Genomic DNA, 12,985 nt, shown 5'->3' on the forward strand with positions numbered 1-12,985 from the left:
TCAAGTTTATGCTATGCAAAGCGCGATAATGGAGGTGGCACTAACGTCTAACTCCTTAGCAAGCTCTCTAGTGGTTGCATACTGATCTTCTTCCACTAGTTCTCGTAGGCGAGCCTCATCAACATCAGTAAGCAGGCCAGAGCGGTCTGCTTCTTAAATATCATAGTCCTCGTTTTTGAACTTTCAGAACCAAACCTTCACAGTGTCGTATGATACAACATGAGTACCTAAAGCTGTACACATGATTTGGTGACATTCTGTAGCAGACATTTTGCAACAGAACTGGAAGTGAATAATGGTTCTAATCTGGTAGCAAGATTTCAGGCACCTTATACTCAATGATAACGATATTTGTTTTACAAATTTCAGTGTTCTAAAGCAAATTTCTTGCTTTCAAATGCAAAAAATCGTTTGAGAACATATGATTAAACATGCCAACGCGAAATTCTTGCGCAGACGATGTCTGCGGTGGCAGGAAACTTTCATTAAAAAACCCCGATATTTTAGTACAATGTATCTAATTTTATAATTCAAATTTAAGAAAATACACACGGACTATTTTAAAATTATGTCAAGACATTCGAACTGATGGAAATTCTAGTCAGAGCATTACGAAAAGGTTTTGTTTTTATTTTGAAACATTTTCTTTAAATGGCTACTTTCAAGTCACAGAATAGTGCCAATTTTATGCTACAAACCTTACCTTTAATGTGTTCTCGTTAAAATATCCAGTAGCACGAGGTCTTCTACCTCATTGCTCGTTCCGTTTATTCGGCATATTTTCATCCAAAAATGGTCCTCACGTCTTGGCGGTAGACGGGAAGCTTATCTTGCTGGAAATAAATACGGAAACTGCTGGAATATTACGGAATGATTTGTTTTGCAAATAAAGATTGCATCTATCTTTTTAATAAATTCTCTATTTATGGATTGTATTACACATAGGGTTAAGCAATAATGAATTTATATCAAGAAGAAAAGTCATATTAAAAGCAAACTTCTTTTTACTGCTCATGAAGAAGTGGTTTTGAAATTTCCGAAAGACAACATAATTTTTTTTCTGTCTCATCCGTTAATTAAAGATTTTTGCTTTTCCAAAAGACTTTTATACAACTTTCATTCTACAAAATTTCAACGACTTCGTATTTCGAACTTTCATTCTTGCATCAAAAATACTCATCCTTTAAACAACAAATTTATAACTGGAACACAAGAAGAAGATTCATTTAATAATTTACAATTTACGAAGGTTTTTGGAATCCACGACTTTTTAAATTTATGGTTTGTTAGCGGATAAACTTCTAACAACGCTTATCAAGACAATTAAAAAAAGCTAACTTTAATTATTGTTGTCAGATCTGTACCTGAAAATATACCGTTAATACCATGTGCCATTTGTCAAGTATTGCGCCGTTAAATAATTGGTATATTTAAGATATAACTAACAGTTAATTAAAAATAACGTAAAAGGAACGAATGCATATGCATTTATAAGCAAACATTTTTATGTTTATATATCGTTCCTTGATCTAGACACCAAAATTTGCAAAATGGTAAACAAAAACGTTAGATCGGAACGTTGCAATTACATTCATTTTTACTTTAAAAAAAATTTAATACTTTCCGAAAAAAGGGTTATCAAATTAAAAAATTGCTATTAGTTTTAGGCAGAATTACATTGATTTCTGCATTACAAGCTATAAAAGTTTCAGTGAAAAAAAATTGTGATTATACCGCTATGTGTACGTCAGGTGCTTCATTAAATACTAAATAAATGTCAAAACAAATCAGTGCGGTGAGTAGCAAGCTATAATAAAATTAATGAAAATGAAATACAAACTAACCATTTTCTTACACTTTCTTTACTACTACAAAGAAACTAATAAAGATGATGAATGCGATAAATTATAATATCAGACTGTTATGAGTACGCACTATGAAAAACTTGGAGGTTCAGGCGCAAAAAACCGGGAGTTTCTGGCAGAATTTCGCGACACAGGTGGCATCATTTAAAACAAAAACAAACAAACAAACAAAACTTCAGACTGGCTTTGTTATGCATACTTCAGGTAATGCAAATATTTATAATAGGATTCTGATGTAAAGTATGTTAATATTTAATTAGATATTGTACATTTTATGTTCATTAGTTAACTTCATTTTGTAATTTTCTTACACTTTAAAATTAATGAAATTTTAAGCAGGAAAAGAAAGCTCTAATTTATCAAAATACAATTTAAACACGATGAAATATAATTAATAATTGACGTACTTTTACTTACCACATGAATCAAGTAAGTAATGTACCATACAATCATGTAAAATGAAATTGCATACAAATATTAATATTATTAAATTTTAGTTGTATCTTCATATGAAGTTCTACAAATGTCAACGATAGATTAAGATAACGCAGATCAGATAAATTTTAATAAGAAAAGCAATCCCGAAAATCACTTAAAATGGAGGAATGAAATATGGACAACTTAATTTTTATAAATTCAATAAATGTCATTAATTGCTGGAAAGCCTTTCATTAACAAAGGCTAAAAAACCGTGGGACTCGGTGATTTATCGGGAGAACGGGTTTTAATATAAAAAACCGGGAATGTTGGAAACTATGATATATATGGCATTTACACAAACATATAACTTACTTCTTAAGAAATATCCAAACTTTTATCATAGGAATAGTTTCACTACCTTAAGTAAAAGAAAGAATTAATGTTACCGAACTTTTAGATCTTGCAAAGATTAATGAAAAGTGCGAATCACACGTATCCTTTCCTCCTTTCTCTACCCCATGTATTTTACCAATCTAACGTTTCTGTGACGTCAAAAGACGTAATTCTTGCCTAGACGGCCGTAATTTGGATATCAGAAAAGAGAAAAAAATAGGAGACAACCAGCATTGAGGTTTTACTTGGCCTTCAGCATTCAGTTTTCCTCGTGTCAAGAAACGGAGGTACAGGGAAACTACAAAAATGCTACGTAAGTGAGTTTTTTTCTGATTCTGTTTCAGTAATTGAAACTGTTAATAGGTGTTTTCAAAAGTGACAGTGAATGTCAGCGGAAAAATTAATTTTTATCTGTGTTGTCCTCATTATATACAAAGAGAAAACAAGATGTTAAAGAGCTACATAGAAAGAGAAAACGGGAGTTTTTTCCCCTTTCAGAGCGGTTTTCTTGAGAACTGTAAGATATCTGCAGATTTTAGAAAATATATGGCAAAAATTTCAATAATTTACATCATTTATATTAGTTTATTATAATATTTTTGAGAAGTTATTCGTCTTCTTTTCGTGTTTATGTTTTGCGTTACATCTATTTTATGTACTTAAATATAATTTACTTCAAGAATTTATGTCAATTTTCTGCAGCGATACGGCATTAAAATGCGAAAATTATGTAGTTTGTCTTCGCAGTTACATTGTTTGTAATAAATGAATTTTATTCAAAATGCGTCTTTTTTATGAGCGTAAAATAAAAGCATTAAAAAATATCTCAGTTTTCCGAATATTAATTAATTATTTATTATCTTTGTTGATTAATAAGTTAATCAACAAAATAAGAAAACCTAAGTTATCTCCATTTAAATTGCTCTCGAGAGAAAAACTTTACAAAAATACAATAAATAATATACACATTTACAAGATTTACGGCTAATATTAACTCTAATTGCTATTTACCCAAATTCTAACCCGCTTTACAGAGAGAAACCTAGGGAATCGAATCCTCGGTTGAACCGATCTCTGAACACTTTCTATCAATAAATTAAAAAAATTTTCATTTTGAAAATATACAGCAAATAATCCATTTTTTGTCCAATATTCGAACTCAAGTCCTGCTTTATACTGATGAGCCCGGGTTCGAAACCCACAGAAGGCATGGGTGTTTGTAAACGTATAGTGTCTATGAAGCTATAGGACACTCAAAATACACGGCGAGTCAAAAGTCTTCTCGAGATGTTGTGGTAGGTTAAAAGGGTTGGGAGACCCTCGAAGCATCTGACGGGGTGTTTTTCCCCCCTGAAAACTGAGACGGAACTGTACAGTAAGTGCAGCAGGACTATACATGTACTACTAATGGTGGAATTCTGGTATCCTGGCCCCTTCTTTTCGTACCTGCCAACCTTAAAACATGAAGAACCGGGAGTTTTGGGAAAGTATTCACGTTGCGCAGCAATGTCAATTCTAAAACCCTCCAAATTAGCTTAATTTTCCTTCGTTAAGCGTGATTGAGGTTACTAAATATTTATAACATGATGTAAAATTTATTAATATTTAAATATATATTCTAAATTTATATTCTTTGGCAAACTTCAACTTGCAGTTTCTTGCAGTTACTTATTCATACTGAGCAAATTCTGAGTAGTAAGGCCCAGTAAAACCTGAATAATTTGCAGCTATATACCCATACATGAAAACTAATCGTTTTTGAAATATAAAAGTGCTAAGTGCGTTAGCGATCTCATGCTGGAGTCTTAGATTTGAATGAACGGAGGAGCCAAATAGTTCAGCAATAAGAATTCTTCTCTTTAAAAGTTTTCCCCGGAAATACTTCCTTTTATCAGAAGTGAAAGTTTATGGCTTGAAGGCAAACATTGTTTTAACCACATATGGTGCTGCTATACGGTGCGTTTCTTTTACACGCCGTTTTTGGAAACTGAAAGCTAAAATTCTGAGAAAAGTATGGTTACAAAGGTTGAAACTTTCAGGTGCTGGTAGAAGAGCATGGATTCAGGGTTTCAGAATCTAACAGAACAGCAGCGTTCATTAATATGTGTCAGGAAATCTAATCCAAATCAGACTCACTGGGATGTTCTAATGCTGTATGATATAATATAAGTCCATATGCTAGGGAAAAGACACTAAAATCTGTTGATTCCAGACAATAGTGAAAATCAGTGCTTCTAATGTGACTGAGACCTATAACCCGTTGAACAAGAAGTCGCCGAGCTAATCGTTTCATTATGAAACTAACACTATATTATATATTTAAAGACTGAACGTTATGTCAAAACGTCATATTAATAAACTTTGAGAAAGGAACTTTAAGAATTTCAATAAAAATTTCGAAAGCATTCTTAGTATATCGTAAGAGGTGTTAAATAAGGGAATTATTTTATAAATTTCTCAGAGCAGTTCATAACCATTTAATATGTAACGCATCGATCAATATGAAAAACTTTAAATTTTCATGCTAGTTCTTATTTAAGATAGTTGTTCATTTTAACTTCTTATGAATGTTTAAAATTATACATCAAAGCAACATTTCTCATTCAAACTTCTACAGAAATGTCATATTTTGGAAGGAGTCGCTAAGAATTTCAAAAAGAAAAAAAAAGTAATGAAGAAACTAATTTTATACAAATATATTTTTAAGCATATTTTATATTCGGTAATATGTATAGGAGCATATTTGACGTTAGTAGATTTACAAATTTACCTCATTTCACTAAATTTATCTAATTATCGTTAAGTTTATTAAATTACGGTATATTATATCCTTTTTTACATTTCCGATGATGATAAAATAATTGCAATAATTTTAACCTAATTTCATTCTTTTTATTTGTACCATATTGCTTACATTTTGTACGTTTACAGACACGGAATTCATGAATGAAAACGGCCCACCCAGCGGCCGAGCGGTAACGTCACTGAACACTGGTAGTTCGGTGCGAGGTTCGAATCCCGCGAACGGGCTGGCTGTATGGGCGTTTGCGTGGTTTTCCCCATGTGTAACGTGTATACGAGCCAGTTTCCCTTAGAAAGTCTTCCACGAAGGCATCCCTTCCTTAAGGCAGATAGCCCCCGAGTGCTTTGCCATAATCTAATAAAACCAAAACCAACCATGAATGAAAAAGTCCGCCTAAATTCTCGAACTATAAGTACATTTTTATTGTCAGTAAACATAAGAAAGAAGTAGGATTTATTTATTTCAATTTTCTGAAAATAACTTTTCAGAATTCTAATTAACCTTAAATTTATAACTAAGATAAAATTGTATTAAAGATACTTAATGATTTTTATCTAAGTGTTTCCTGATACATAGATATTATCTGAATAGCTCCTCAAAGTTTGATCAATCAGTAAAATATTCATTATGTTTCATTTATTCAAAAAATTACGCAGTCTGCTCAATCAACAGAATGTTCATTAGGTTTTATTAAATTAAAATGAAAAAAAAAGGTTCCGCTATCTAATCAGTGAAATATTTATGAAGTTTTATTTAATTAAAAAAATTTTCATACATTTAGTTACAAACTTTGCAAAGATAAAGAACGAGTTTATTGATTTAGGTTTTTTTAAAATTCTTTCACCGTCTTATGTTTAGAATCTCTAAGGAGGATATTAAGGAGGCAGCTGATTTCAGAATTAAAGGTTTGGGGAGAAAAGTAATTCATTATTAAATCTACAGTTTAGCCCCTTTGTTTTGGTAAATATATTTTTACAAGTATTTTTGACAGTTTTGAATGTAAAGAACACAGAATTTTTTAAATTTTAACTAAACACGGCATAATGGATATGTTACTACGTGTAATTTTTAATCTTTGAAATTATAGAAGAGACATTCGTTTTTTTTTTTTTTTTCTATTTTCTCCTTAAGCCTTCCCCTACACAATATCAAGATTGTTCTAAAACAATTCCTCATTTTATTTCAAGAAAATAGGCAACTATATGTCTAACACAACAGTTTAGGAAAAAAAATCTAGTGCCACCACATTCACTCTTTTTATACAGTACTTTTATATTTAAAGGAAATATATCAAGTTTTAATCTTGAAAAATGTGTTAAAAAGGGCATATCTAAAGTAAAAAAAAACATAGTTTTCAGATGGCTGATGTTTCAATTTTTTTTCCCTGAAGTATTCGATAGTTGTTACCATGAATGCAATTAAAACAAATATAAAAGTGAACATTCGTAACAACATGAAAATGCATAATAAACATAATAAACTTGATATAAGATTCTAAAATGAAGTTCGGTACTATTAATTATGTATGAAGATGTTGCCAAAGAAGCATAAATCTTATGAAAATTCACTGCCCATATTCAAACAACAAAATCTCTCGAGAAAACAACATTGCAGTTCCTTCTCAAACCACTTTTTGGACTAAGTCTCTCATAATACAGCTAGATAACTGCATTTGATTTGAATATGTTTCTGTACAGGAACCAGCTGTCAGCCGCACTAGATTTTTCATTCGATGTTTTCTATGACATAAGAAGCCGTGCACAAAGGATTTGTTCTTGAAACTGATACTTTTGATTTACAATCCAAAGAAGGAGCAATATGCATTGAAGAACAATACTTTGGAATGACAATGAATGATGCCAGTAAATTAACCGCAAAGGAAAGGAAAGCTGGAGCTGAAAGTTGCTGTCTCTTGCGAAATATCCGCATTATAAGCTTCAATTTTTATGAGATCTCGTTAAGCATGCTCATGTGCTTCTTTTGTCACATTAGACACACAAAGAAAGGATGTAAATAAAAATTCCTGTAAAAATGTTGTAAAAGTCAGGTATTTATGCAAAAGAATGTACGAAAATCAAATAGAGCTTCTGGAGCGCAGTTCTGGTTTCGTATCTAAATATGTGCTCCAAGTTACTGTAAGTCATAATTTCATAGTTTATAAACAGAAGCCTATTTTCTGAGGCCGTCTTAACCTAAGTTTTGCCTGCTTCGTGATTAACATGAAGTTTACAACACTATTAATATTTGCATTTCACAAAAGCCTTTACCCTGAACATTGTACCGAACACACAAATGTCCATTTAAGATCTCTCATACGGGTGTTGTAAGTGCCATTAATTGAAGCATTTGTATGTGGAACCGAAAAACGATATCATACCATATTTTGTGATTTATTATGACCCACATTTGTATGATTACTTTGGAAAAAAAAGAAAAGAAAAATAATATTTTTAAAGGAAACAAATGCAATAATAAAGGTATATTAAATAAACACATATAATTATTAACAACTAATTGATAATTATTAATTAATTGGCAGATACAGATAATGTACACTGCGCAAAAAAGGGGGAGCAGTTCTATACAGTGGGTACAAAAAGTATTTGCACACATACATTTTTGTTCACAATTTATAAGAAAATACATTAAGAAATACAAAAATTGGCATTTAAAAACAGAATAAGCTTATTCATTTAAATTAATTACAAAAATACAATAATATTAATAAAAAAACATTTTTTGCAACAATATTAAAATAACCTTTGTTAAAAATGTATTTGCACACTCAACTCAACTTTAAGCAAATTTGCATTTTTATGCTATTATTTGACAGTCATCCCGCAGTAAATAACATACGTAAGACGACTATAAAAGAAGGTGTTGTCGAAACGTTATCAGTTGATTGTCGATTTCAAATTGTAATGGCACCTAAGAAACCTGAATTGCCGATTTCGTTGCGAGGAAAAATTGTTTCTCTAAGTGAAAATGGCCTAAGTTATCAAGAAATAGGTAAAAAAGTAAATGCTTGCTTCTCTACTGTTCTGTATATTATAAAGCGTCATAAAGAAAGAGGATCTACATCAAATAACTTGCGTTCTGAATGCCCAAAGAAACTTTCACTGCGAATAAAGCGAAAAATCATAAGAGAAGCATCGAAAAATCCATTTGTTAGTGCAATTACTTTAGCCAATGATGTCGCTTCAACATCTGGTGGTGTGGTGTGGTGTATTTAATTATGGCAAAGCACACGAGGGCTATCTGCCTAAAGGGAGGGATGCCTTTCGTGGAGGACTTTCTAAGGGAAACTGGCTCGTATACACGTTACACATGGGGAAAACCAGCTTCAACATCTGGAGTTCAAATCTGTGCCCAAAGTGTTCGAAATGTCCTGCACGATGCACACATTTATGGGAGATCTCCAAGGAAAAAACCTCTCATAACTGAACGAAATAGACTGAAGAGACTTGAATTCGCTAAGGAATATATCAATATGCCAATTGATTTCTGGAAAAATGTCATATTCTCCAACGAGAGTAAGTTCAATATCTTTAAATCAGATGGCAGGAAATTAGTTTGGAGAAAACCTTGTACTGCTTTTCATACCAAAAATGTTAAACATGGAGGAGGTTCTGGTATGATTTGGGGGTGCATGGCTAGCAAAAGAGTTGGTAATTTGTATTTCATTGATGCGAATATGACAGCTCGAACCTATTTTGATGTGTTGCGAGATAACTTGCCACAAAGTGCAATAAAATTGGGTATCAGTAATTCGTACTATTTTCAGCAAGACAACGATCCCAAGCACACTGCCGGTATAACACGTATGTCGTTGCTTTATAATGTACCCAGAAAACTTGTCACTCCACCAGACTTGAATCCTTTGGAAAATTTGTGGAATTCTTTGGATTTAAAAATAAGAAAAAGGAAGATTTCAAGCAAATCTGCCCTTAAACAAGCTCTTATTGAAGAATGGTCGAATACTGACCCTACTGTTACAGAAAATTTAATTAAATCAATGCCAGCAAGATTACAAGCAGTAATAGATGCTAAAGGAATGCATACTAAATATTAATTATTTGAAATTTGCTTATATATTTTATTTCTTTTGTATTCATGCAGGTGTGCAAATACTTTTTTGATACGAGATATTTTAATTTTGTTACAAAAAAGCATTGTTATTTATATTATTGTAATTTTTATGTTTGTTTTGGATGATTAAACTTATTCTGATTTGGCAATACAATTTTTTTATTTCCCAATGCTTCTTTTTATGAATTGCAAACAAAAATGTACGTGTGCAAATACTTTTTTTACCCACAGTTTGTCTCGTTCTACTGGGCGAATTCAATTTGCGTTTTTCATGTCTCGATAGCGTGACTTTGGATATGTATTAGATTTATATAAAGCATTGTTCAAATATAGGTATTTTGACACGAAATCGGACTTTTCTGAAATAACATGTCAAGTTTTTTGACGTTGTTTTTGGTATGTGTTTGGTGCATCGTATCCTGCTAGGTTATGCTCCGGGGAATCTACCACCTCCATCGTAGGTTTGAATATTACCTAGAATGTAAAATAACGCGGGGCAGTGCTAACACGTTTAACAATGAAATACTGATTCTCAAGCACAGAAGTCTTTTCCGTATAGAAAACGCGGATTCGAACAAAGGTGCTTAGCTCAGATACTCCTCGCCCCATGTTAAAAGGGAATCTAGGTATGTCTGAACTCGCCAAGATCAAAGAGTTTAATTTCACATAAAATTATAAAGGCCAAACAATAGTCCAAACTTTAGAAAATATTTCATGCATATCACAAAAGTAAAGAAACCTAGGTACAAAATGTGCTTAATGTGAGTTTGGAGCTCACACGTGCATATACATACAATCAGATGCATTTGCTTTCCGGATGCGAGTTTAATTTTTATCTTTCAACTCGTATTATATGACTGAATTTAGATGTGGTTTGGTTTGGCTTATTTAACTACGGCAAAGCACTCGAGGGTTATCTGCCTAAGAGAAGGGATGCTTACGTAGAGGACTTGTTAAGGAAAACTGGCTCGCATACATGTTGCACACGGGAAAAACCATGAAACCGCCCATGCAGCCAGCCCGAGGATAAAAACTACCAGTGTTCAGGAACTTTAACCGTTCGGCCGCTGGTGGGGCCCTGACTGAAATAAGAAGTTCTTGGACTTTTGCGTGATCTTTTTTCATACGTGACTTAGATATATTTGTATTTTTTATTCAAGTTGTTTGTGAAATCCAACAATATTTCTTTTTTTCTGTTACAAAATTATCATTTCCAAAAACTAAACAATGGAACATTTTTAGAACATAAAGATTCAGTTAGTCACTGTACCACTGGTAATTAGACTTTCTCGACATCCATGTAGCAGAAGCTGGCTACCAAATTAATAAGCTCGGGTTTCAATTCCAAACAGGGCTCGGAAGGTTTTGAAAGCATATTTTTGTTGGGTATCAATGCTTAAAAATACGACATTCAAAAAGACCCAGACTTTTGAATATCAGGATCTTTGAATTCTATGATAGAGGGTGTTTTTGTAAAGTTCAGGTAGAAACGGGCAAATCATTCTACCAGCAATGGTTTTTAAGGTCTATTACCAAAGACAGAAATTTCCTGATCTACTCATGATTAGGTACGAGTCTGTTCGTAGACTGGACCTGTATTATTAAGTCATCATATTTATTATTGAAGCAGTTATAGGAATAAATGAATGTTACAGTTAACTCCTAAAAGTTTTAGCAAAAAACTAAAGTTATTCAAATGTATGAAAACGGATAGCAAATTCATCTAAAGTAGAATTTTAGTGATAAACCACTTGTTTAATAGTCAATAAATGCAAAGGCTAGGCTTTTAATTTACTGCTTATATTTTAAAAACTCGAAGGATTATTACAGGAAATAAACTATGTTTATATTTTGTAGAACATAGCAAAATGCATCGGAAAGGAAATGACAGAAAAATCTAAAGTTCGAAAGATATTATTCAATGCATCTCACCAAGTTTTCAAATAGAAGAAAGAAAACTCAGAAGAAAGATGACATTCATCACAACCAGCTGCCGTATTCTCGAGAAAACTCAGGATACCGGAACTTCTTCTTCATATCATACACAGAATTCAGACCTACTTTCTGAAGACAGAGGGTCTGGAATTTGGCGTGGTTCCCATGGCAATGAGCAGAAGCAACTGGGTTTCCCCGTTTGAAATGCAGCCAACGCTCCTTAGCTTCAATTCAGTAACCATCGATTAGCTTCAATTCAGTAACCACCATTTTGTGACAATGTTTTTTCCCTATTATGACTACACCATGATTCAATATAATGGGAAAAAACAAACATTGCTATCATGTTATGATATAATGCTTGAGATGTTGTAAAATTGAAGTCATGTTATGATATAATGCTTGAGATGTTGTAAAATTGAAGTCATGTTATGATATAATGCTTGAGATGTTGTAAAATTGAAGTCATGTTACGTCATTATGTCTGATCTATTATAAAAATAAACTAGTGTATGTTCGCAAAAGTAAATTACCGTAGAAATTCATTATTTCAAGTTAAATGCTCTGAACTTGGATATTTTCAAACTCATTTTCATTGTTTAACCTGAGGCAGTTCTTTAAGTCTGTGATTATGAGAACGATTATAACAATAATTTTTGTTTAAATAATCTGATTAAAGTTTACAAAACTTTAGAACTTAGTATTCCATAGCATATAACATATTTACTAACATAATCAATAATATTAAAAGGTATTAAATTAATTCTGTAATTAATTATATAACAATACACAGTATATATTATAATACAATAAAATTTTTGGGAGTATTATATCATTAATTATACTAAAAATATGTAATTAATTTGGCATTACTTTTTGATTAATTCGCTCTATATTTACAGTTAGATTATTTAGCATACTATAAGCAATATAATATTAAATGGATCTAGAAATAAACTTTAATATTAATTAATTATGTACTTAAATACCGTTTTACAACTAACAACATTATGCAGTTAGATTAACTAGCCAAATATTTATTATTACTAGTATTTATTTATTACTAATATATATATATATGCATAGTTACATTATAGCAGAAAAAATTTTTTTAGACCAAATAGGGTCACAAAACGTTCGAAAAAGCAGAAAATCCGCTTAATTGTGTTATTTTTTTCCAAATTAAATGCATAGTTATTGCAATCAACATCATTAATGTCATGAAAGTAATAATTATGTAATGCAAACGATAATTCAAAAATAATAATCAAAATATACATTCTTTACTAAAGGGAAAGAATGGAACTAGTCTCAAGAATAAAAATTCATACACAGAATTGCTCGACGTGAAACAGAAGCTTAATAGAAAATATTTTATTAAAGTAAAGATTCAACAAGTCACAAGGCATAAAATTCTTATGTGGAAAGCAAACTGATAGAACCTCACTGCAGTTCTTAAATCTGTATTCAGAAAAGAACA

The 12,985-nt window shown here is 31.7% G+C and overlaps 1 protein-coding gene across 9 annotated transcripts in view; it reads right to left on the reverse strand.

Annotated features, from left to right (window-relative positions):
* Window positions 1-12,985, reverse strand: part of LOC118185241 (uncharacterized) — a 265,229-nt gene that overhangs the window by 128,980 nt on the left and 123,264 nt on the right. Inside the window, exons 1-2 of one of the 9 annotated variants that reach the window (XM_085817121.1) lie at window positions 11,503-11,789; window positions 704-833 (exon numbers count right to left, since the gene is read on the reverse strand). The exons of 4 other annotated variants lie outside the window; for them this stretch is intronic. Coding sequence is in view for 1 of the 5 variants with exons in the window: in XM_085817120.1 (XP_085673246.1) it covers window positions 2,658-2,686 (29 nt within the window). In the remaining 4 variants the exon portion in view is untranslated. Of the gene's footprint in view, window positions 1-703; window positions 834-2,657; window positions 2,773-11,502; window positions 11,790-12,985 lie in introns of those variants that run through there. 4 more of the 9 variants (XM_035355076.2, XM_035355075.2, XM_035355078.2 and 1 more) reach the window with 4 other exon arrangements.

The sequence above is a fragment of the Stegodyphus dumicola genome, chromosome 5 (genome assembly GCF_044657685.1).
Source record: "Stegodyphus dumicola isolate Sdum_Otavi_A_Nest chromosome 5, ASM4465768v1".
Lineage (NCBI taxonomy): Eukaryota > Metazoa > Arthropoda > Arachnida > Araneae > Eresidae > Stegodyphus > Stegodyphus dumicola.